Genomic DNA, 24,518 nt, shown 5'->3' with positions numbered 1-24,518 from the left:
GTCATGGAAGTACCTAATTTCCCCACCGATTTTGAAAGATAATTTTTCAGGATACTATAGTCTAGGTTGGAAGTTATTTTCTTTTAGGGCTTGAAATACTTCACTCCAGGCTCTCCTTGATTTGAGGGTTTGTGTTGAGAAGTCTACTGTGATTCTGATGGGCTTTCCTTTGTAGGTGATTTGTTTCTTTTCTCTAACTGCCTGTAGGATTTTGCTCTTCTGTTGGGTTTCTGGGATCTTGACTATTATATGTCTAGGTGTAGATTTTTTTTGATCATGGTGAGTTGGAGTTCTATATGCCTCACTTTTCTGTATGTCCAATTCTCCACCTCTGTCTGAGAAGTTTTCTACTATTACTTCTGTGAACAGTTTTTTTTTTATGTCAATTGTACTTTCTCCTGTTTTTTCGTGGACTCCTATCAGTCTCATGTTGTTCTTCTTTGCATCATCTAGCAGCTGCTGGAGTGAAATCTTGTGGTTCCTTACTATTTTTAAGAAATCTCAGGGCCACTGATTTAGCTCAGTGGTTCTGCTGCTTGCCTTGCAAGCACAAGGACCCAAGTTTGATCCCCAGTACAAAAAAAATTCTCTGTTTTCATGGTCCTTCACTGCAATCCTGTCTTCTATGTCTGATATTTTATCTTCAGATTCCCTTAATCTGCTCTGCATGCTTTCAATGGAGTTTTTAATCTCCTGAATATCTGTTTGAATCTGTTTCATGGATTCCATTTCTTTCTTATGTTGGGTGATCATGGTTTCCATTTCTTTCTTATGCTGGGCATTCATGGTTTCCAGCATGTTTCTGAGCTCATCTATTTTTTTTTATCTGTTTCTGTTCTAGAGCCTCTAATCATGTCTTTCACTCTGCTCACCATCTCTGTACTTATCTGGGAAATTATTTCTGTTTTGAATTTTTCTGGAGGCTCATTCATCTGTTTTGTTACTTCCTGTGCTATCAGTTCAGGGTGTCCAAGTGTTTGATTATCGGACTTTTCCACCTCATTTCCCCCAGAATTTGCCTTTTATGGGGTGGAAGTCTGAGTTTGTGAATTGCTTAAATGTCTTCTCATTTTGTCTTTGGTACTGTCCTTGGTTTAGTTGCTGGGTTGATACTTCGAAGCTGCTTATTGTAAGTATCTTTGTTGATGTATTTCAAACTCTTATGGAATGATTGCTTCTCAGAGGTGTTTTCCAGATATAGGTGGTCTTTAGGTTTATGAGTCTCTAATGGCTCTGAGGTTATCTCATTTTCTTTATACCAGGAAGGAGAACTGATTAGATCAATCACAACACCTTAGCCCAAGTGATACAATTAGCAACATAATAGCATCAAGTACCTCTTAGAAAAAAACAGTTTGTGGTGGTTATTAACCTACCACCTTTAACTGTGTGAATTAAATCAAGATCAAGGACCAACCCAACATATGTTTATAGTGAATAAACTCTTCAATATAGCAACTTTACCCTTTGGAATGGGGAGTTAGAAGGAGTTGGGGAGGGAGGGATAGCTAGGTAGAAGGATAGCAGAAAGTTAGCAGTGAGGCCAGAGGACACAGATGAGAGAAGGAAAGAGAAGAAAAGAAAAATAAAGAAGAAATATGAATTAGGGCCAGAACAGGAACACAGAGGGAGATGAAGAACAATGTGGGACAGCAAGGGTGCGAGGGAGAGAGAGAGAGAAAGAAAAGAGAAAAGAAAGAAAAAAGAGAAAAATAAAAATTTTAAAAGAGTAGAAAAAGGAAAAAAATTAAAAATAAGAGCAAAAAAATAGTGGTCATTTTGAAAATAACAAATAAAAGATAAAAATGAAGGGCCTCTTTCAGTAAGTCTCTGCTGTCACAATAGACAACGTGGGCAGCAGTGTGCAATTATAAGTCAATCAGTCTCAGTAAGCTAGTCAAAGGCCGTGAGATTCAGGCAGATTTCTGGCTGCAAGTCCCAAGTTGAGCTCCCTGTCCCCTGTAGGGTTGAACTGTGCAAGGTTCTGTTGCAGGTTCCAGCTGACCTTCCCCTGAAGATAGTCCAGGTTCTGATGGGAGGTGATGATCCCTCTAACTTAGCAAGAATGGTGGTCTGGTGTGCCTTTACTGCAGAGATTCTCTTCACTTTTCCAGTGGGCTTCATTTAACATCAGGGAGCCTGAGAGAGGCCCTCTCTCTCTCTTGTTCACATCTGCAGCTCAGGACAATGGCCTTTATGTCCCCCTGTGCCTCTGTAGTGTGGAACCAGGTAGCTGCACAGCCGAGTCCAGAGGCGGCGGGGGTGGGGGAGGGCTCTGTTGTTGTAGGCGCCCTCATGGCTCCACTGGCAGCTGGTGGGCGTGCCCTGGGGGGGGGTTCTTATCAGCTTTTGGTCTCAAGTAGGCGTAGCCAGCCATACAGAGCTGGGCTCAGTCAGTCCTGGGCACTCTGCCTGGGTCACTTTTTGAAATAGATGCACCAAGTCTGTTTACAACATCTTATGGTTTATTACCGCATGAATAAAAGACCTGATGGGTGAGTTCCAGGATGAATTTCTAAATTCAAGGTGTAAAATGTCGTTGCATCTACCAGGGTATATATTTTTATATCATATTTTTTTTTTTTTTTTTTGGTACCGGGGATCGAACTTGGATCCCTGCGCTTGCGTAGCAGGCGGCGAAACCACTGAGCTAAATCCCCAGCCCTTTAATACCGTATTTGAAAGGGTTATTTGGCATATATGGCTGAAAGCTTCAGCAACCACAAAGTGATGCAAGTTGTTCATCAATTTGTCATGTATTCAGATGGTGTATAAATTGCTTGAGTTTGAAACAAAGCCTTCAAAAAATAAGCAAATAAAAAAAAATAATAATAAAGCAAATAGCCTAATTATTGGATTTTTTTTTTCTTCCTTGTCAGGTTTTTTTGTTGTCAAAACATAGGTAATTTTGAAGGAAACCAATTTTTTTAAGTGTCATTATTGTTCTAAAAATCTCAATGCCATATCTGTCACTTTTCCATAAATCCTTCAGATTCTGATGATTATGATAAAGTCCTACTATGAAGGCTTTTAGTTCAGATAGTGAGGTATCACGATGAATATATTTTTGAGTATTACTACTAATCCATGTAGAATGTTTTACTTGTATCTCATTATTAGTATACTTCAAAACATCTTATAGCATGTCATCCATTATAAACAATTTCCATCCAATAGGTATTGGTATTCCAGTACCTATAGGAATTCCTATAGGAATTGGCATTCCATCCAATAGGTTTCACCCTTGGCAAGAACTTAATAACATTTTTTGACCTAGTTCTAATGTTGGCTCATTCAGGTAAACATGACCATTTTGTAGCATTTTGACTAGTCAAATATTTACTTACATTACTGCTTTCTTCCTCATCTGAATTCAGGGGTCTTCATTCTGTACTTCTCTATCTACCTGCCATATCTGGCTTCATCTCACTGTCTCAACTTCTTTGGCTTACATGATCCAAGTCATCATTGGTAGCTGAATCACCTGATGACTCACTTTCAACCTCCTTTCAAAGTTGTAAAAGTGGATTTTCATGTGACATTGTACTGAATTAGCCTAATTCTAGACTCACTTTTTAAAATTAGCCTAATTCTAGAAGAAAACATTTAATAAAGCAAATTATAAATACACAAAAATGTAATACTGCATGTAACATGGGTAAAACTCAATTTTTTGGGGGGGGGGGTTGAAACTCGGGACCCAGGGATCAAACTTGGGACCTTGGGCTTGCGAGGCAGGTGGCAGAACCACTGAGCTAAATCCCCGGCCCTAAAACTCATCTTTTTACACTCTGACACACATACACACACCTTGATGTTCATTATACCAAGTGGGGAACAGAAAGATGGCTTCCTGTACCCACCCAAGTGCAGCTACTGAGACGCACAGCCTGCCACCATTATGTTAAAGGACATATTTTCATTTAAAAAGTATGGTTGGGGTACTTTTTTTACCTCCCTTTATGCCCCAAGGGTTTCCTCAGTGACTTATGGGTCCTAAGTGTCCTGTGTGCTTGTGTTTGTTTTTAGACTCTTGGGTTTATTTCACTAAACTGTCACTAATGCCACATTGCTTTAAGGACTAGTATTTGATATAGTTTTTTATATACATTAGGGGAATTCTCTGCTTCAGTTTCCTCCTTTCTCCCTTCTTCCTGCTTCTTTCCTTCTTTCTTTACTTTCTTGACTAATTTTTTTTAAGGGGGTACTGAGGATTGAACTCAGTGTCTTTGCACTGAGCTATATCCCAGCCCTTATTTACTTATTTTGAGACAGTCTTTCCAAATTACCCAGGCCATCCTCCTGCCTCAGCCCCTCTGGGTGCTGGGAATAAAAGTGTGGGTCACCAAGCCCTGTGTTCCTGACTATTCTTGAGGATTATGTGTTCCAGAGGACTAAAGATTTAGGGTCATTTTATCAATTTCTTAAAAAGTCCTGTTGTGGCCAGACGCGGTGGTGCACGCTTGTAGTCCAGAACGCAGGAGGATGAGGCAGGAAGAGATCACCGTGAGTTAGAGACCAGCCTGGGCAACATAGTGAGACTGTCTCAAAAAACGAAAAAAAAAAAAAATCCTGTTGAGCTCCTGGCATGTCCTACAGCCAAGGTCCGAGTTCTCCTGGCGCCCTCCCAGGGTTGGCCAGGCTGCCTGGCCAGGTCGCGCGGGCGTAGGTACCACCCGCTAGAAGAGGCTGTAGCTGTTAGAAAGCGGGGAGGCCCGGGGCTGGGAGTGTAGCTCAGTGGTACGGCGCTTGCTCAGCATGCGCGGACCCTGGGCTCGATTCCCCAGCCTGCAGTGATAAAAAAAAAAAGAGGAGGGCCGGGTATTTAGCTCAGTGGTTCCGCTGCCTGCCTCGCAAGCGCCAGGTCCCGAGTTCAATCCCCGGTACTCCCCACCCCAAAAAGTGGGGAGTCGGGGCACGGGTTGGAAACCCAAGTCTCCGCCCCGCTCCGCTGCCACCTACCACTCTGGCTCTCCGGCCCCGCCCACATCCCCGGGCGTCCAGGGCGGGCCCCCCACCACCCAGGCCCTGCCCTCAGCACTTGGTCGGGTCCCAGGCCCATCCAAGCCCCGCCCACGCCCGGTAGTTTCGTCTCGGGGCAGACCCGGCCCCACCAAGGCCCCGCCCCCGCCCGGCCCCCGCCCCCGGCTTCTACTCTGGCCTCTCGTCGCTTCTCTCGGCCTCGCCGCCAAGCCGGCCTTGGAGCTCGCTAGTTGAGGTTCAGCAGCTGAGCCCGGCCCTGAAGTCTCCGATTCGAGTCTGTGAATCTTCGCGTCTGCTCCGCGCCGCGGCCGTGGTGCCCGTCCCGGTCCTGCAGGCGTAACCGCTGCAGCCAGGGAGGCCCCGGGCACGCGTGGCGAATCTGCCGAGGCGAATCTGCGAGCGCGGCGCCGGCGGCCTCGCGAGAGTGTGGACGGACGGACTCGGCGCGGCGGCCCGGCGGGCTGAAGGCCGGAGCGGGAGCCGGGCGCCGGAGGCCGAGCCGGCGACGGCCCCACCATGATGGGCCGAGTGTGCCGCGCTTGCGGCGGCACCGACATCGAGCTGGACGCGGCGCGCGGCGATGCGGTGTGCACGGCCTGCGGCTCGGTGCTGGAGGACAACATCATTGTGTCCGAAGTGCAGTTCGTGGAGAACAGTGGCGGCGGCTCGTCGGCCGTGGGCCAGTTCGTGTCGCTGGACGGTGGGTCGGCACGCGGGGGCCGGGCGGGCGCGGGTCCTCTGGGTCTCTCTCGGCCCCACTCATTTCCTCCTGGTTCCCTCCCGGTCCCTCTTGGTCCCCCCAGTTCACTTTGTTCCTTTGATCCCGCAGTACCCCCTGGCCCCTCCTGGCTCTCCTGGTCCCCAGTCCTCTGGCAGGTGGGGCTGGACGCCCCCTCGCCTGCCCCGCTCCTGTCGCGCTTGGTGTCGCGTGGGTTTCCTCGCTGTCTGTGGCCCTTCTGAATCTTCCTTGCATATCTCCTAGGCTTCCTTACTGGTGAGTGCTGAGGGTGCTTTATGTATCTTACTTTGACAAGCCCGCGTGGTGTAAGTGATTCGCAGAGCAGAAGTTACTTGTTTGGGCGAAGGCTTTACATTTTGATGCCCTCCAGGTTATTCACTCTTTTCTTTCCCGGTCATACTTTTCTTGCCAGATCTAGACTTATTTGTCTAACCCTAAGTTGCCACATGTGTTTTCTAAAAGTTTATTTATGTTTTACATTTATTTTTATTTGGTTGTTTTATATTTTTGGTGCTGGGGATTGGGCCTAGGGCCATGGGCATACTCAGTACCTGCTGTGTCACTGAGCTAGGCCCCCAGCCCCTCATATTGGCATTTAGAGCTATGCCACGTGCAGTTAGTGTCTGGGAAAGGGTGTTAGCTGAGGTTTGTGCTCTGCATGTGGACATCGTGTCTAGGGCCATCTGCTGGAAGCCTGCCCTTAATTGCCCTTGCTCCTTTGGCAGAGTGCTGGGGGCAACTGGATGGGTCTCTTTCTTGGCCCCTCTGTTGTGTGCCACACTGTTGTTACTACTGCACTGTCTTGTTTATTGCTAAGTTTTATATTGTCTTGAAATCAGATATTGTGAGTCCTCCAGTTTTGTTTCTCCTCTTCAGAATTGTTGTAGCTTTTTAGTCATTTTTTTCCTTTTCCTGTAATTTTAGAGTAAGTTTGTGTATACCTACAAAACTTTCTCTTTTAACAGAGTTGCATAAAATCTCTTGACAAGCACTTGGGAGGCTGAGGCAGGAGGATCCCCATGAGTTTGAGGCCACCCTGAGCTACAAAGTGAGTTCAAGGCCAGCCTGGATTACATAGTGAAACCTTGTCTCCAAACAAACACACCTTTTTAAATTTAGAGTGATTTTATTATGCTGATTCTTCCAGTCTGTGACCACAGTATTCCATTAAGTTAGGTTTTCTTCAAAATATCCATCACTGTGTTGTGGTTTTGTAGCTCCTGTACATTTCTTAGAATTACCTACAGTCTTGTTTGGAGCTATTGTCAATGAGATCTTTCTTTGTTTCTTTTTTTTTTTTGGTATCAGGGATCGAATTCAGGGCCTTGCGCTTTCCAGGCAGGCGGCAGAACCACTAAGCTAAATCCCCGGCCCCGCTTCCCCGGCCCCGCTCCCCCCCCCCCCCCCCCCCCCCCGCCCCCAGCCCCATGTGGTTGATTTCTGTGTGCTGAGTTGTAACCTCGTTAGTTCTACGAGTTTCTTTTTCTTTTTTCCTTTTTTTTTTCGTATCAGGGCTCAAACTCAGGACCTCGAGCTTGGCAGGCAGGCACTGTGCCCCTGAGCTACATTCCCATTCTTTCTAGGAGTTCTTACAGACTCCTTGGGATGTTCAATGTAGACAATCGTGTTGTCTATAAATACAGGCTGTTTTATCTTTCTTTTTCTCTTTTTTGCCTTAGAAGAGACATTTTTCCCTTGTTCTCCATCTTAGAGGGCAGCATTCAGTCTCTTCCATTCAGTGGAATTTCTGGTACCTGTTCTCTATCAGTAAAGTTGAGGATTTCCCTTTCTACTCCTAATTTGCTGAGTTTTTATCACGAGTGGATGTTGAATTTTGTCAGATTTTTCTGCATCAACTGATGGAATCGGATGTTTTTTTCTTCAGTCTGTCAGTGTGGCTAATTTTCTTTATGTTCTTTTTCCTTTCTTCACTGCTGGGGCTCGAACCCAGTGCCTTGTGCATGCTTCAAGTGTTCTACCACAGAGCCACACACCTAGCCCTAGTGTTGCTTATGTTTGAATGCTGAGCCTGCCTCAAGTTTCCGGAGTAGACTCACCTGGTTGGAGGGTATTATTGTTTGTATGTTGCTATTGTAGATTAAGTTTACTAATACTTTTTGATAATTTTTGTCTATGTTCATGCAAGATAATGTCTGTAGTTTTAACATTATTTTTTTTTTTCAAGGATTTAGCTCAGTGGTTCCGCCGCCTGCCTCGCAAGCACAAGGACCCGAGTTCGATCCTCGGTACCAAAAAAAAAATTATTTTTTTTCTTTAACATTCTTGTTTGCTTTTGATGCTAAGGTAAAGAGCCTTGTGGAGGGCTGGGGATTTAGCTCAGTGGTTTCGCCACCTGCTGCGCAAGCGCGAGGACCCGAGTTCAATCTCCGGTACCAAAAAAAAAAAAAAAAGAGCCTTGCGGAATGAGTGAGAAAATGGTCCTTACTCTTTCATTTTCTGGCTGACCTTGAACTCACTTTGGAGCCCAGGCTGGCCTCAACTCGAGGCCATCCTCTTGCCTCAGCCTCCTGAGTGCTGGGATTACAGATGTGCGCCACCACGCCCAGCCTGGAGGGTTCATTTTCACTAGTTCTAAACTTATTTAACAATAAAGTTATAGTTGTATTCTAGGTTGTTTTGCTTTGGGTTGGTTTTGGTAGTTGGCTTTGAGGAACTGATCCATTTGATCTGGTTGTTGAATATATGCGAATTGAGTTGTTGGTGGCATTCCTGTGTCCTTGAATGCATGCAGGGTCTGTAATGACAACCTTTTTTCCTTTCTGATGTCACAGTCTGCTCTTTTTCTTTCTCTTTGTATCTCTTGATAGAAGTTTATCAGTTTTGCTGGTCTTTTCAAAGGGCTAGCATTGGGTTTGAGTTTTCCCCCCTGCTCTTCCTTCCCTTTGGTTTGTTTAACACATCGTACCAGTTCTTTTTCTTTGTGGCTGTCATCAGGACTGCTGGGCCTGTGGCTCTGTGGCACATTGCCTTCAGCCTTATCAAAATTGCCAAGATACTGATGCCTGTTGGTGTGATAACAACAGTAATAAAAACAGTTCACAGGCAGGTCTCTTTGGGAAGGCACTGTGTTAGGTGTGTCCCAGGGCCTGATAACAGAGCATTGCTCTCACCATGTCCCCTGGGTATAAGGGAAGATGGTACGGAGCAGGTATAGGTGAGCTGCTGCCCACACAAAGTGATTAATTTCCGGAAAGGGAGTTGAGCAGAAGCACAGACAGGCTCTAAGGTGGCACCAAGATACCTTTCAAGGGAGAGATAGCCCAGCAAAGGTGCTGTGGGGCTGTGGGTTCTTGGTTCTAGGGGATGGAGGTGGTGCAGGTTGTGCCTGGGTGGGAGGTATCATGGCAGCCTGTTTCCCAGGTGCCTCCCTGGCTCCCTCTTTCCTCATCAATGTAATTGCACTGATGACTTAGTTTCCTGCACTCCAAGTGGTCTTCTGTGCCCTTTGGCCAGCTCACCCTCCTCTAGCTTCATCCTGAAAGTGGAGCTTTCTCCTCGAGTGACCATTTTGCAGTTTTAGAAACACTTGTTTTCCCTGTGTTTTCTTGCTTAGTGAGAACTGGGCTGGACACTTAGCTTAGCAATCTGCTCTGGCATAATTAACTCAGACGTCAGGGTAGGGCAAACAGTGGCCCACAGCAGAGGGTCCTGGCTGTGAGAACTACCACACGTGCTCCAGTGTCTGGGGCCTTTCTGAGCAGAGCCTGTATGGAGGGAAGTGGTGAGCAGTAGAGGACTGCAGGCTCAGAGTAGCTGAATGTGGGGAGGCGAAGGCCTAAGCAAGGTATGAGGAAGGGTAAACCACTCCACAGGGGTCTGGGCTCACCCCTGCCTGTAAGTATTTTGGGGGCAAAGCAGGGCTTCCACAAACTGGCACATTCCAGTGTCTTGAGGCCCCCTGAGCCACACTGTCAGTGGGTGGTAATGCATATGCTTCTCCTGCCTTCCCAGGAGCTGTCAGTGTCATTCCGAGGATGCTTGGGAGCTTCCACTCCAGGCAGCCAGTGGTTGCTGCCTCTTTAGGGTACCTTCTCTTCCTGTGCTGGGAGCAGCAAACCTTCTCTCTTACCAAAACACATAAAGTAGGGTTGGGAGCATTTCTCGTGGTCACTGTAACCGCACCCCCCCCCCCAATTTTTTTTTCTTTTTGCCATACTAAGGATGGAACCCAGAGCCTTGCACATGCTAGGCAATTGCTCTACTACTGAGCTACACCCTTAGCCTTATAATCAGAACTTTTAATGACTACAGTCTCAGCCCTTTACGTCAAGGGTTCCCAATCCCCAGACCATGGACCAGTAGCAATAGTGGTCTCTTAGGAACTAGGCCACACCTCAGGAGGTGGGTGGCAGGTGAGGCAGTGAAGCTTCGTCTGTATTTACAGTCGCTCCCCATCACTCACATTACTTCCTGAGCTGTGTGTCCTGTCAAATCAGCAGGGCTTTAGATTTTTTTTTTTTGTACCGGGGATCGAACTTGGGACCTTGCGCTTGCGAGGCAGGCACTGGAACCACTGAGCTAAATCCCTGGCCACGGGCTTTAGATTTTTATAGCTCCACAACCCTACTGTGAACTGCACATGTGGAGGAGCTAGATTGCATGCTCCTTAGGAGAATCTAAGGATTTGAGGTGGAAATGATGCAGTGATGCTAGTGCCGGGGAGCAGCTACAAATACAGATGAATATTAGCAGAGAGGTTTGACTGCACAGAGGCCATAATAAATCAGTTGCTTGCAGAGTCAGATGAAACCCTATTAGTGGTAAGTGGTAATTAAGCTGCATTTGGAGGCTGGCTTTATGGTGGCAAGGGAGTTGATGCACTTCAAATGTACAGCTGCATCTGGTGGCAGCCTTAAGTCAGAATCTGACCCTTTTTAAAGTCTTTTTGTGGTCCACCAGTTATTTTATTTGCCACTTTTGTCGGCACCCCTTTCCTGCACTGCACAGTCTCAGTCACAGTCTTGGTAAGCCCACAAGCTAACCCTAGCCAGAATAAGTAAAAAACAAACATCACTGGAGAGCTTCTTTGAAAGGGGGAAAAGACCCAGTGATGAGACAGCAAGAGACTCTAATACTACAGGAGAATGAGAGCTGCATTTGAAAGAAAATAATCAAGATTCCTACTTAAATTATTGCAATAGGTGATTCACATTCTCCAAGCCCACTTGTATAATATGTGGCAACAGCCATCTGTCAAAGCCATAGACCTTCAAAACTGCTTTGCCACATGGAGATCATGCACACTGCATTAAAAGACAAGCCTTTGGAGTTTTTTTAAAGAAAAACAAAACAATGTGAACACAAAGAACAGAAGCAATTTTTTTTTTTTTGAGACAGGATAGTTGTGTAGTTTGCTTTGTAGTTCAGGTTGGCCTTGAGTTCACCCTGTAGCCCAGGCTTGCCTAGAACTCACAGCAGTCTTCCTGCCTCAGCCTCCTGAGTGTTGGGATCACAGGTGTGTGCTGCCATACCTTGTTATGTAGTTCAAGTTAGCCTTAAATTTACTATGTAGACTAGACAATCCTCCCACCTCAACCTCCCGAGTGCGATTGCTTAGATTACAGTTGTGTGCCACCATGCCCATCTTGAGAGCATCATTCTTATTGACTAGCTGGATTGCTAAAGTTAAGTAGCCTTTTACTATTGATGGTGAAGAGCTGATTCTGTCTGCTGCTAAGGACATTTGTCATGGTCTTTTGGGAGAGGCTACAGTTCAAAAGGTGGCATGTGTTCCCTTTTTAGCTAACACCATAACTAAATGAATTGCTGAAATAGTAGAAAATATTGAGACAGTTATTAGGTACACAATCCAGTCTGATGAATCTACTGATGCTGGCAACGATGCTTGTTTTTTTTTATTGTTGTTTCTTTGTTTTTTTTGGTACCAGGGATCAAACTCAGGTCCTTGCACTTGCAGGGCAGGTGGCGGAATCACTGAGCTAAATCCCTTGCCCGACGATGCTTGTTTCTGTCTGATGTATTTGTGTGTGTGTGTGTGTGTGTGTGTGTGTGTGTGTGTGATGTATTTTTAGGAGGTTGTACATGAGGATATGTCATGTGCACTTTTGTTGCCTTCCTACACCACAACTGCAGAACTATTCAAGTCTTTGGGTGATTACATATCATAAAAACAGAACTTGTCATTTTATATTGGTATATGCACAAGTGTGTCCCCTTAAAAGGAATGTCACAGCATCCCCAGAAACCCCTTGGTCAGGTTAAATGAACGCATAGTTTATAAAGTTGTTGTTTCCAAGTTGGAAGCAATGCTGAGAGGAGTGGGGAATGGTGCTGTGCATGGGCCTTTCGTAGGCTCTGAGGCATCTTGGTCCCCTGTTTTGTTCTGGTCCTGGGCGTAGGACTTGTCTGCACTGCATAGTAGCTGGCCCGTGATCCTTGGCACAGCCTTCACCACCTTTTGCTCCCCAAAAGACCCTTCTCTGGGAAGCCTGGAGTTGCAGGTCCTTGCCATTGTTCAGGAGGGGATGGACTTGGCCAGGCCTGTCTACATGGTACTTCTAGCCTGTGTTGTTACAAAAAGTACCAAGTGTGTTGGTTTTTTTTTTTTTTTTTGGTACCGGGGATCAAACTTGGGACCTTGTGCTTTTGAGGCAGGCAACAGAACCACTGAGCTAAATCCCTGGCCCCCAAGTGTGTTTTGAAGCAGAGCACATCTGAAGGGCAAGCATTCACAGATGGCAGTTTCAGCCAGAGGTTATACTTGGGCTTGCTTCTTTCTTTCTTTGGGGAGTCCACATGTATTGGTTAGGGTTTGCTAGAGGAACAAAATCAATAGAAAGGTGTATAACAAATTGTGAAAGGGGATTTGGCAGATAGGCTTATAGGATCACAGGCAAGAATAGTCCACAATGGCCATCTGGACCCTGGAGAGCCAGGGGATCTAGAAACTGCTCAGTCCCAGAAGCTGGAAGCTTCAGTGCCAGCCTGAGTTTGAAGCGTGGAAGCTGCCTGGGAAAGTCACTGGTGTGAGTCTGTTGAAAGGCTGAAGAAGCTGGAGTCTGACGTCCACAGGCCTTGGCTGCAGCATGACACCTGCTGGAGCAAAATGAGGCCTTTAAGCACAGTCTGACTTCCTCCTTACCCTTTGATCTATCTGGCTGCAAGCCTGTGTTTCTTTTTCTTCCCAAAAGCAGTTTTTATTTATACAGAGTCCTAACCACTTAGGTGGCAGGAGTGGAAGAGGTTCTTTCAATCCAAGGGCCTGTGTAATGTTGGTCTGTTGTTATCAACAGGCAGGTGGCTTCATGGATTTGGTAAACTAACGACAGTGTTTAGTCTCTCTCTGCTAGAGCAACAAGGTGAGCATCAATCTCTGCTTCTGAAAGAATCTTGAATTTAGGATTTTCAACTGTAACTGTTCCAACTTGTATTTCTTTTTTTTTTTCCTTAAATTCTTTTACCGGCACATTTTAGGTGTACAGTAAGTTTACATTTATCATTGGGTGCGTGTACCTGTACATGATGTATCTTGGTTCTTATTTTTCCCCATTACCTGTGCACTCTTCACCCCTCTACCCTTCCCTATTTACATAGACTTCATTTCCATTTTTTTTTCTTTTCTCATAATTTTTCCTTTCCCTTCTTCCCTTTCCCCTTCCCCTCCCACCACCCCTACACCTTTAGACCTTTTCCTATTTCAAAGTATCAGTTATTCATTTTAATCATTTTCATCCTTATTTACGCTTTCAGTTTCTCACAGTGGAGAAACTATTCAGTATTTACACATGTGTGTCCTATTTATTTCACTTAAGAGTATGGCCTCAATATGCATCCATTTGCTATAAATGTCTCTATAGTTTCTCATTCTTTATGGTTGAGTAGTACTCCATTTTATAAAAAAAACCCCACATCTTCTTTATCCAGTTTCCAGTTGATGGGCACTTGGGCTGTTTCTAAGCTTTAGCTATCACAAACTGTGCTGCTATAAACATAGGTGCACATATATCGCTGTGGTATGATTCTTTTAATTCTTTGGGGAAGATCCCCAGTAGGGGAATAGCTGGGTCAAATGGGACCTCTAGCCCTAGTTCTTTGAGGTGTCTCCATACTGATTTCCACAGTGGCTGCACCAGTCTGCACTCCCACCAACAATGGAGAAGGGTTCCTTTCTCCCCACACCCCTGCCAGCATTTGTTATTGGTTGATTTCTTGATACCAGCCAGTCTTTCTGGGGTGAGGTGGAATCTCAGTGTTGTTTTCATCTGCATCTCTCGAATAACCAGTGATGTTGAACATATTTTCATATGTTTATTTGCTGGTTTTACTTCTTTGTCTGAGAAATGTCTGTTCATTTCAGATGCCCATTTTTGAATTGGGTCTTTGAATTTGAGGGGTCTGATTTTTTTCAATTCTTTATATATTCTAGATAGTAGACCTTTGTCTGAGGTACAACTGCTAAAATTTTTTTCCCACATGGTAGGTTGTCTGTTAGCTCTGTTGGTGGTTTCTCTTGCAGTGCAGAAGCTTTTTTTTTTTGGTACCGGGGATCGAACTCGGGTCTTTGCACTTGCGCAGCAGGCAGTGAAACCACTGAGCTAAATCCCCAGCCCAGGCAGAAGCATTTTAATAAGATGAAATCCCAGTTGTTGATTCTTTCTGCTAGTTCCCGTGCTACTGAGGTTTTATTCATAAATTCTTTTCCTATGCCAATATCTTCAAGAGTTCTACCTAACTTTATCTTCCAGCAAGTTTAGTGTTTCTGTCTTAATATTTAGATCTTTAATACACTTCAATCTTAGTTTAGTGCATGGTGATAGATATGGGTCTAGTTTTCATCTCTGGCAGGTTGAAATCCAGTTTTTCCAACACCATTTATTAAATAGGCTATCTTTCCTCCAATGAGGGTGTTTGCCTCCTTTGTCAAAGATGAGATGGCTCAGTATGTCTGGAGTTGTTCCTGCATCTTCTAATCTATTCCACTGATCCTCGGGTCTGTTTCTTTGCCAGTACCATGCTGTTTTTATCACAGTAGCTTTGTAGTATAGCTTCAAGTTGGGTATTGTGATACCCCTAGCCCATGTCTCTGTTGCCCAGAATTGCTTTTGCTATTCTAGGTCTCTTCTGGTTCCAAATGAATTTTTGAATTGTTTTCTCTAGCCCAACTTCTATTTCTGAAGGTTTGAAATCAATTGAGAGAACAGAAGACAGAGATGTAATTGCAGTTTCCACTGTCTGTTCAAATGTCCAATCGAATTTCTTCTTTACTTTTTTTCAAGGAAGCTGGTTGACTTGGTTTGTTTCACACCTGCTGCAGTGGCTTTAAACCCACAGTAGTAGCCTGCAGGGCCACACTTGTACACCTGAGGGCCTTGTGCTTCATCAATACCAATTAAAGTCATACACCAACCAAGTGGCCTCATGTCAGCATTCTGTGTGTAAACTTGAGAAATATCAGCAGTTCTTTTACACAGCATGACCACGAGAATCTCATAGCCATACCTGTATTTCCCATTAGCTGCCTTATAGCATGGCCTCTGTACGCTGTCATTCTGGTCATCACACAGCCAGTGTTTTCTGTTGTCTTGAATAAGTGAGTCACTGTACTGGAATCCAGTAATTTATCAGGAGCTTTCTTCTGTGTGACAACTACTGCACAGTCTTTTCCTCGATAGCTACTGATGTAAGGCCACCCTGGTTAATGGCCTTAAAAGCATATTCTATTTGGTAGAGCCGACCCTCGGGTGAAAAAACGGTAATGTGGCAGTCAAACCCCACGCTGGAACCATGGGGCATGTTGATGTACCCACTATTTCAAGCAGTCTCCCTGAAAGCCTTTTATTGGACAGTGCCACCCACAGTCAGTGTGGCTCTCCCCTTCAGTTTGCTGGCCTACATGCTAGTCATCTCTGGAAACACCTCACAGACACAGCCAAATGTGTATTTTACTAATCTGGTAGGCATCTCTTAGTCCAAAGGGCTGGGGATGTAGCTCAGTGGTTCTGCCGTGTGCTTTGCAAGCACAAGGTCTCGAGTTCGATGCCCGGTACCAAAAAAAAAATCTTGGACTGGGGATTTAGCTCAGTGGTTCTGCCGCCTGCCTCTTAGTCCATTCAAGTTGACAGTCAAGATGAACCATTGCACTGTGACCCCTAAGTCTTAGTGTGCAGAGATTGTATAAGTGCTTTTTATATCATCCATGAGTGTTTTTTTTGTTTTTTTGGTACCGGGGATTGAACTTGGGACCTTGCTCTTTCAAGGCAGGTGGCAGAACCACTGAGCTAAATCCCCGGTCCGATGCATGTTTTCTAATGTGTGTGTGTGGTGGGGAAGTGAAAGTCAGGAGGTGACTCCTAGAGCAGGTGTAGCCAGAGCAGCTTCCGGGAGGGTAGCCAGGTGTTGGGGAGATGGGTGCAGTCAATGACTTGGACTTTTCTCTGTAGCTCCTACAGAATATGGGGTCTGGTTCTCTCAGTGCTTTATTGACTCAGTGGGTCTGAGTGAGAACAGAGTCCACCTTTCCTAATACCACAGTGCATAGACCCTCAGCACCACATGGCTGCAGTGGCCCTCATCCCGAGTCCACTTACCTTCATTTGTACCCCTCTGACACCTAGCCAATCCATCATAGTCATTGTACCAGTCACAACTGTGACCAAAGAGAAGAGACACTAGAGGGTGTCTAGCGGATTAGTGCCAGAAGCTTTATTCCTGAGAAGTTCCAATTTAATTTCTGCCACAGTTGAGACTTCCAGAGGAAGGCTTGAGGTTTTGCATCATCCATTTTTGGGTCTGTTCAGATCCAAGCCCTCTCTCTCCTTGGCAAATGAATATACTTAACTTGAAGCATTGTTTATGGGTGGGGAAAAAAACCTGGTGGAGTAAGTGATTATGTGCGTGAAATACGAATTTGGGTTGTCTGATGGTGTGGTTCTGTCTTATTCTACCTTCTATGATGATGATAAAGCTAGATACTCCTAAGGGAGAAAGAAAATGACTAGATTTAGCAGAAATAATAACTTGTATAATTAAAGTTTAATTGAGCACAAACAAACACAACCCCCAAAAATAATTGGAAGGGAGCATGTGTTGGAAACAGGCATGCTGAGCTGTGGTTTTTCTTGTCCAGCATCTATAAAGCATGTAGTCTTCAGTGAGTTTTCTTTAACTAAAAGATTTCAAGTATAAAAATTCTAGAGTTTGCTGGGGATTTAGTACAGTGGTTCTGGTGCCTGCCTCCCAAGCACAAGGACCCGAGTTTGATCCCCGGTACCAGAAAAACCAAAAAACAAAACCAAACCAAAACAAAATTCTAGAATTTAAAACAACCACCATGCACAAAACAAAGAAGATTAGGAAATGCTCACAGTGAGACCTGTGTTGGCTTCTGCAGACCCCAGAGTTTAGTATATTGGTGTTTGTATCCCCTGCATTCCTGGTCAAGGGCAACTGGGATGCACAGCTAGAGCAGTCTTCCTGGGCCTTGGTTGCCTCTAGCCTCTTGCCTGGATTCCCCTGTGTGACTCTGCCTTGCTTGCTCCAACCCCCAGAGAGCATGCTGCTGGGTCCTGTGCCAGCTTCTTGAAGGTGACTTTTTACAGCAAGAACCACATTCAGGCACTGCTACCTGTCCAGGCTCTGAGCTGTACCAGAGAAGATTGTGTTCTTGTGCTTGGTGCTGGGCTCTGCTGAGAGGTGAGGCTCCCTCCGAATAGGATAGCTCCCATATGACTTGTGGGCTGCCCTGCCTGGCCCATTTATTGCCCTTTTCAGGGTTTGCTTGGGTATTCTAATTCCTTTTTGCTTCTTGCTAATCTTGAGAGTCATTTTGTAGATCTTTAAGGAATCTTGTATTTGAGACCCAATTTTATTCACAGATAAGCCAGTGGCTGTGCTTGTTCTATGCTGACCATGCTGGAGGCTGTCCAATAACCAGTGGCAAGGTCCTGCTGGCGCAGGTGGCCAGTAGTGGGTGTTCTTGGACGCTGTCATTTCTGCACTTCCATTTCTTTCTCACTTATGTCCCTAGACCCTGCATATCCAGTGTGCATGGCTGAGGCTGTGTGCATCCCTTACTGCAGAAGCCTCGAGCTCCTGTGCCAGCTGCTGGAGGCCAGTGCCTGCAGATGGGAAGCACGTGCCAGCTGCCCCACCTGAGCTCACACCACCTGGCTTACTCATTCCACCCTGGGCCCATAAATGACCCGTGTGTACACCTGACATTTTCAAGGGTCAAGTCCCAGCCCTGAAGGCCTGCAGGGCAGAGAGTAGTGGGCCAACCCAGGCTTACTGTCCTTTGGCAGGATTCCAAACAGTACCTGATGGCTTAGCTGAGACCACACTGTGCACAGGAGTTCTCCCATCCTGCAGCCCTCTTTAGGAGGTGGGTAGAGGCTCTGGCACTTCCTGCAGACTGGCTAGCTCCTCCCCTCTGGGAGCCCATGTCCAGCAGAGAGTCCTCGTGAAGGTGTGATGTCTGTTGGCTGGCTGGCCCAAGGCTGGCAGAGGGATGTGGGGAGGAGGAGGAGAGGCCAGCCCATCCTGTGAGGCCCACCTTGCTGCAGCTGTGGTGGGAGGCAGCGCTGTGCTCTCATCCTGCAGCTGGGTGACAGCAGCCCACTAGGATTCTAGTGTGTTAGAAGCATAGTAGGAACTTGCATATAGATGTGGTCCATGTTCAGGGTTAGGCAGAGCAGAGGGGCTTTCTACCCAGCTTCCCAATCTTCCCTGAATGAGTGCTGGTTCCTATATTGTTCTGTGTGCAATGAGAGGGCTGTGGGTCTTCTTTGCTAGTCTCTGGGTAACTGTCTCTTCTGTATTTCCAGGTCCTGGCAAAACCCCAACCCTGGGCAGCGGCTTCCATGTGAACCTGGGAAAAGAGTCAAGAGCACAGACCCTGCAGAATGGTACCTAACCCACTGTGAAGGCCTCTGACCTTGGGGTGGGGCCCATAAGGTGGGGATAAAGGGTGAGAGCACACAGGCCTGAGCTGCTGCTTCTGGTCCTGCAGCACCCACCTACCCAGCCCTAGCTTTACCTTGTGGCCTGCCACATCCTGCCATCCTCCAAGCCCAGCACTAGTGCACTTCTGGGAGGAACTGCTCATTTGTCCCTTACCCCAGCATCAGAGCTATCCTGGGCATCCTGCAGACCCTGCTGGGCCATTCAGAGGGAGGGCCCTGACCCCTGCCACATCTAGACTATCTGCTCCTGGTCTCTGTCTTTTGTGTTTTTTTTTTTTTTGGTACCGGGGATCGAACTCGGGTTCTTGCACTTGCACAGGAGGCGACGAAACCACTGAGCTAAATCCCCGGCCCTCCTGGTCTCTGTCAAGATGAGAAGAGAAACAAGTTTGTAGCACATTGACATGGCAGTAGGTTTTCATTGTGTTTATTTAACTGGGTGATTTCCACTTGAGTTGGAAAAATTGTTTATATATTTTAGATACAAGTCTTTTTTTTTTGAGACAGGGTCTCACTATGCAGTCCTGGCTGGCCTGGAACTTGCAGTGATCCTCCTACCTTAGTCTCCTGAGTGCTGGGATTACAGGTGTGTGCTATCACACCTGGGTAGATACATCTTTTATCAGATATATGATTTACAGAAAATTTTCTTCCATTCCTGGGCTATCTTTTCAGTTCTTTTTTTTTTTGGTACCGGGCATCGAACTCAGGACCTTGCGCTTGCAAGGGAGGCACAGTGCCACTGAGCTAAATCACCGGCCCGTATCTTTTTAGTTCTTAATGGGTTTCTGTGAAGCACCAGGTTTTTCATTCTGGTAATGTCCAGTTTCTCCTGTTGTTGCCTGTGCTTTTGCTGTCGTACATAGGGAACATTACCAGATCGGGTCCACATCACAAGATCGATGCTCATATCTGCAGTGTCATGGTGTCAGGCCTCAAGTGTAGGTTCTGGTCCTCTGACTTAATATGAACATGTAGCTTAAGGAAAGGGCCCAGCTTCCTTCTTTGCATAGATACCTGGTGTACCTAGGATGGTTTGTGGAAATGTTCCGGAAAACGTGGAAAGAAATACACGGAGACACAGAATTTGGGTAAAATAATAAAAGTTTACTTGCCAGCAGGCGGGACTGCCAGAAACCGGTCTGGTCCATGTCCACGCTGCATTCTTTGTTAGTCTCCTTTTTTACCTTTGTTAGACATTATCTCATCCCTAGTGGTCTTTGTTAAGTAAATAAAGTCCCAATTCCTGTTTAATAGTTAGACACAGGTGGTTTCTGTCACTGATTACAGTGCTAAACACATGACAGTTAAGGCACGTATAGCACAAGTTTGCCCAAGCATTGGCAACTTTGTTCTTCAGAGCTAGGATGTCATCTATAGTGGAGCTGCAGATCAAAAGAGCTATATAACCTTCACTTTAAACAGCATAAGCAATGCGCTAAGGCAAGTTTTTAAAGGGATACACTACCTATTTTGCTTCTACAACTACTTTAACAGTTAATCTACTAAGTAGTCTAAAACTTTTTCCCCATCAGAAAAGACTCTACTTTCCCCTTTGGCACTCTCCTGGTACTCTTGTTGAGAATCACCATTTCCAGATTCTCTGTTTTTTGATGTTGTTGTTGGTTTGTTTGTTTTTTCTTCCCAGTGTGGAGGATTGAGGCTTTCACAGGACTGAGCTATGTCCTCCCTTCCTCCCTTGCTTAGTTGCCCAGGCTTGTGCTCACATTTTTGATCTCCCTGCCTCACCTCCTGAGTAGCTGGGATTGTAGCACATGCCACCACATCTAGCCAAATTCTAAGTTCTGTCCTATAGTCTGTACATCTGTGCTCATATGCTCCTTACTCTTGGTTACCGGCGTTGCAGTTGTGTTCTGCTCTGACACAACTTGCTTGGTGGGTTCAGTTGCAATCTGTGAATTTGGGTTCAGAGTGTCATTGTTGAGTAGTGATTGCCTTTCTTAAAAAACCCACAAAGATGAAAAGATATGACCTGGCCGTTCCTGCTGTCTATGAGGGCTGGGTTCCTGCCTTGCCCACCTTCCACACCGTGTGCTCTCAGGGCTCCTCTTTGGATCTGTGGGGCACATACTCATGTGTAGGATAGAGAAGGGATCTGGGAGAGACACTTTTATCTTTCTGCCTGTTTGATTTGTCTTCTCGCTGGGATGCTTATTAGAGCAGTTTTAGGTTCACAGCAGAACTGAGCCAACTCCATGCACCCGTCCAAACCCCACGGCTGCCTTTCGTTAGTGGGGCATCTGTAACCATGAATAGCCCACACTGACAATGGCACTGCTTGAGCCCACTGTGTACATCAAGGTCACTCTTTCTCTGCTGTGGGTGTGAGCAAGTGTGCACTGCCACATGTCCACCACTGTGGTATCACACGCAGTCATGTCATGGCTTGCCATTTTGGTTTGTCTGTTCGTCCCTCCGTCCTGACCCCTGCAACCACTGCTCTACAAGGTCTCCCAGAGTGTCCCAGAGACTGGTGTCACACTGTGCGGCTCCTTCTAGTTGGGAATATGTATTCAAATTTCGGCTACATCATAGTTTAATAGCTTATTTCTTGTTAGTGCAGAATAATATTCTATTGTCTTAAGATGGATCAGTTACTTTTTTTATTCCTTTTCCTTTTTTGTGTGTGTGTTGGAGCTCAAGCCTAGGACTTGTGTGTGCTAAGCAAATCTATGCTGAGCTGCATACCAGCCTACATGGTTTATTTATCCATTTATTTACTGAACAATGTCTTGGTTGCATCTAACTCTTAGCAATTTGTTTTTTGGTACTGGGGATCGAACTCGGGTCCTTGTCCTTGCGCAGCAGGCGGCAAAACCACTGAGCTAAATCCCCAGCCCCTCTTAGCAATTTTTTTAAAAAGCTGCTATAAACATCTGTATGTAGGTAAATACTGAGCATTGCGATTCTGGATCACAGGTTAAGATTGAGACCTTGCATTTGTGAGGCAGGCAGCAGGACCACTGAGTTAAATCCAGCTTCCCAGGTCATTTGTGAGGAAGGCCATCTTCCCACTATGTTGCCTTGGCCGAAGCAGGTCTGTCTGTCCTCAAATGTCTGCTACCTTGTCTGGATTACTTACTGTGCTCTTACACAGGTGTTGAAGTCTGGCAGTGAATATTTCCCACTCTTCTGCTCTTCTTTGGCATTGTCTTTGCTGTTTTGGTTCCTTTGCATTTCAATATAAATTGTAGAATCATCTGTTGATTTCATCCAGTCATATGACCTTTCCTGTTGTTTGGTGTAGGCTGGGAAAATGGGTGAGGGTTTTGGGGACAAGTAGTTTAGGCTTAAGGATTAAATAAAGGGGCTTATGTTGATCATGCTACTTGGGTCCTTCCTGAGCTTAGTTTCTTTGCCTTTTTCTTTCTTTTTTTTTTTTTTTGGTACCGGTGATCGAACTCAGGACCTTGTTCTTGGAAGGCATGCAGCAGCACCACTGAGCTAAATCCCCGGCCCTGACTTTGTCTTTCTTATTGCTTGAGCCTAATCTGCAGAGGTAGAGGCCTCCTCTAGCCATCCTTAGTAAGTCTCTCCATTAACTTCTTCTTCTTTTTTGTACTGGTGATCAAACTCGGGACCTCATACCTGCCAGGCAGGCATTGTGCTGCTGAGCTAAATCCTTGGCCCTTCTCCATTAACTTCTAACAAAGCTCAATGAAGTCTTCATCCTATCTTTTTCCTACCCATGGGGGCCCCCGTCCCTGCATATTGAATAGGAGTCCTAAGAATGGATACCCTTGTCTTGTTCCTGATTTTAGAGGAAAAGTTTTCAGTTTTTCCCCATGTAGTGTACTGTTGGCAGTGACTTTGTCTTAAATGGCTTTTATTAGTTTGAGCTAAGATTCTTCTATACCTATTTTTGTCAGGTTTTTTTTTAATCATGAATGGATGTTGGATTTTGTCAAAGCCTTTTCTGCATCTATTCAGATGACCATGTGGTTGTGATGTATGTATTATGTTCATTGATTTGTGTATGTTGAACCTTTTTTTTTTGGTACTGGGGATCGAATTTGGGTCCTTGTGCTTATGCAGCAGGCGGCGAAACCACTGAGGTAAATCCCCAGGCCCTGAACCATTTTTGAATCTACAGATAAAACCAGGTCATGATATATGATTTTTAAAAAATGTTTTTTTTGAATTCTGTTTGCTGCTATGTACATATATATATATATTTTTGGGTACCAGGAATCAAACTCAGGATCTTGTACTTGTGAGGCAGGTGGCAGCACCACTGAGCTAAATCCTCAGCCCTCCTTTTTATTTTTATTGGAACATTTTAGATATACATAATGAAAACATTCATCATAGAGATTTGTAGTTGTTCATGATATATCTCGCTTCTTTTTTCCAAATTCACCCTCTGCTCCCTTCAACCCCTCTTCCCCTCCTTTTTTACAAAAGCTTTGTTTCCATTTTTTCCTTCTCCTTTCTTTCCTTCCCCCTCCCTTGTTCTCATTGGAACATTTTTTTCTGGTTTCCCAATATCTTTTATACATTTTCATCTTAATTTACACTTTCAGTTTCTCAAATTAGAGAAACAAGGCAGTATTTAAACATCTGTGTCCAATTTCTTTCGCTTGAGAGTATGGTCTTAGGCTGGGGATTTAGCTCAGTGGCACCACTCCTGCCTTGCAAGCACAAGGTCCTGAGTTTGATCCCTGGTACAAAAAAAAGTATGGTCTTAAGATGCATCCATTTAACTAGAAAGGTCTCAAGCATATCCTTGTTTTTTGTTTTTTGTTTTCACCAGGGATTGAACTCAGGACCTTGTGCTTGTGAGCCAGGCATGGTGCCACTGAGCTAAATCCCCAGCAAGCGTAGCCTTCTTTATGGCACAGTAGTACTCCATTGTATAAGTAAATTACATCTTTATCCATTCATCAGCTGATGGACATTTGGGCTATTTCCAAGATTTAGCTATTACAAACTGCCACTATAGACATAGGTATGCGTATATCCCTGTGGTTTGATACTTTTAGTTCTTTTGGGAAGATACCAAGAAGGGGAATAGCTGGGTCAAATGGAACTTCTAATTTTATTTTTTTGAGAAATTCCACACTGATTTTCACAGTGGTTGTACCAGTCTACACTCCCACCAACAATGGAGAAGGGTTCCTTTTCTCCCACAGCCCCACCAGCATTTGTTATTGGTTGATTACCCCCCGCCAACCAGGGATTGAACTCAAGACTTGCACTTGTAAGGCAGGCACGGTGACACTTGAGCTAAGTCCCTGCTCCTGTTGGTTGGTTTCTTGGCAGCCATTCTTTCTGGAGTGAGATGGAATCTCAGCATTGTTTTAACTTGCATTTCATGAATGACCAGTGATGTTGAACATTTTTTCATATATTTATCTGCCATTTCTACTTCTTCATATGAGAAGGGTCTATTCATTTCAGATGCCCATTTTTGGATTGAGTCTTTAAATTTGGGGTGTCTGATTTTTTTGAGTTTTCTGTATATTCCAGATATTAGTCCTTTGTCTGAGGAACAGCTGGCAAAAAATTTTTTCCCATTCTGTGGGTTATCTCTTCACTCTGTTGGTAGTTTCTTTCGCTGTGTAAAAGCTTTTTGATATTATGATATCCCAGTTTTTGGTTCTTTGTAATATTCCCTGTGTGATCAGGGTTTTGTTCATAAAGTCTTTGCCTATGCTAATGTTTACCTAGTCTATCTTTGAGTAGATTTACTGTTACTGTTTTAATATTATTTTGGTTTTTTGTTGTTGTTGTTGTTGTTTTGGTACCAGTGATAGAACTTGGGTCTTTGCACCTGCAAGGCAGGTGGTGGAACCACTTCTGTTTTAATATTATAGATCTTTGATCCATTTCCA

The 24,518-nt window shown here is 45.1% G+C and overlaps 1 protein-coding gene and 1 pseudogene across 5 annotated transcripts in view; one reads left to right on the top strand and one right to left on the bottom strand.

Annotated features, from left to right (window-relative positions):
• The first annotated feature begins 2,597 nt into the window (after window positions 1-2,597).
• Brf1 (BRF1 general transcription factor IIIB subunit) overlaps window positions 2,598-24,518 on the top strand; it is a 69,694-nt gene continuing 47,773 nt past the window's right edge. For 2 of the 5 annotated variants that reach the window (XM_087195688.1, XM_087195687.1), the window contains exons 1-3: window positions 2,598-5,683; window positions 17,251-17,395; window positions 18,526-18,606. In XM_087195688.1, coding sequence (XP_087051814.1) covers window positions 5,564-5,683; window positions 17,251-17,395; window positions 18,526-18,606 — 346 coding nt within the window. In that variant the 5' untranslated portion in view covers window positions 2,598-5,563. The remainder of the gene's footprint in view (window positions 5,684-17,250; window positions 17,396-18,525; window positions 18,607-24,518) is intronic. The other 3 variants (XM_021243387.2, XM_004836828.3, XM_021243390.2) reach the window with 2 other exon arrangements.
• On the bottom strand, window positions 10,923-17,256 carry LOC101724829 (proteasome subunit alpha type-6-like; annotated as a pseudogene).

This window comes from Heterocephalus glaber, unplaced genomic scaffold (assembly GCF_053883595.1).
Source record: "Heterocephalus glaber isolate CG9 unplaced genomic scaffold, H.glaber_assembly_v1.0 deba00001608, whole genome shotgun sequence".
In the NCBI taxonomy this organism is placed as follows: domain Eukaryota; kingdom Metazoa; phylum Chordata; class Mammalia; order Rodentia; family Bathyergidae; genus Heterocephalus; species Heterocephalus glaber.
Note: the sequence above shows the minus strand (reverse complement) of the source record. Positions and strands in the feature narration are given on the sequence as shown.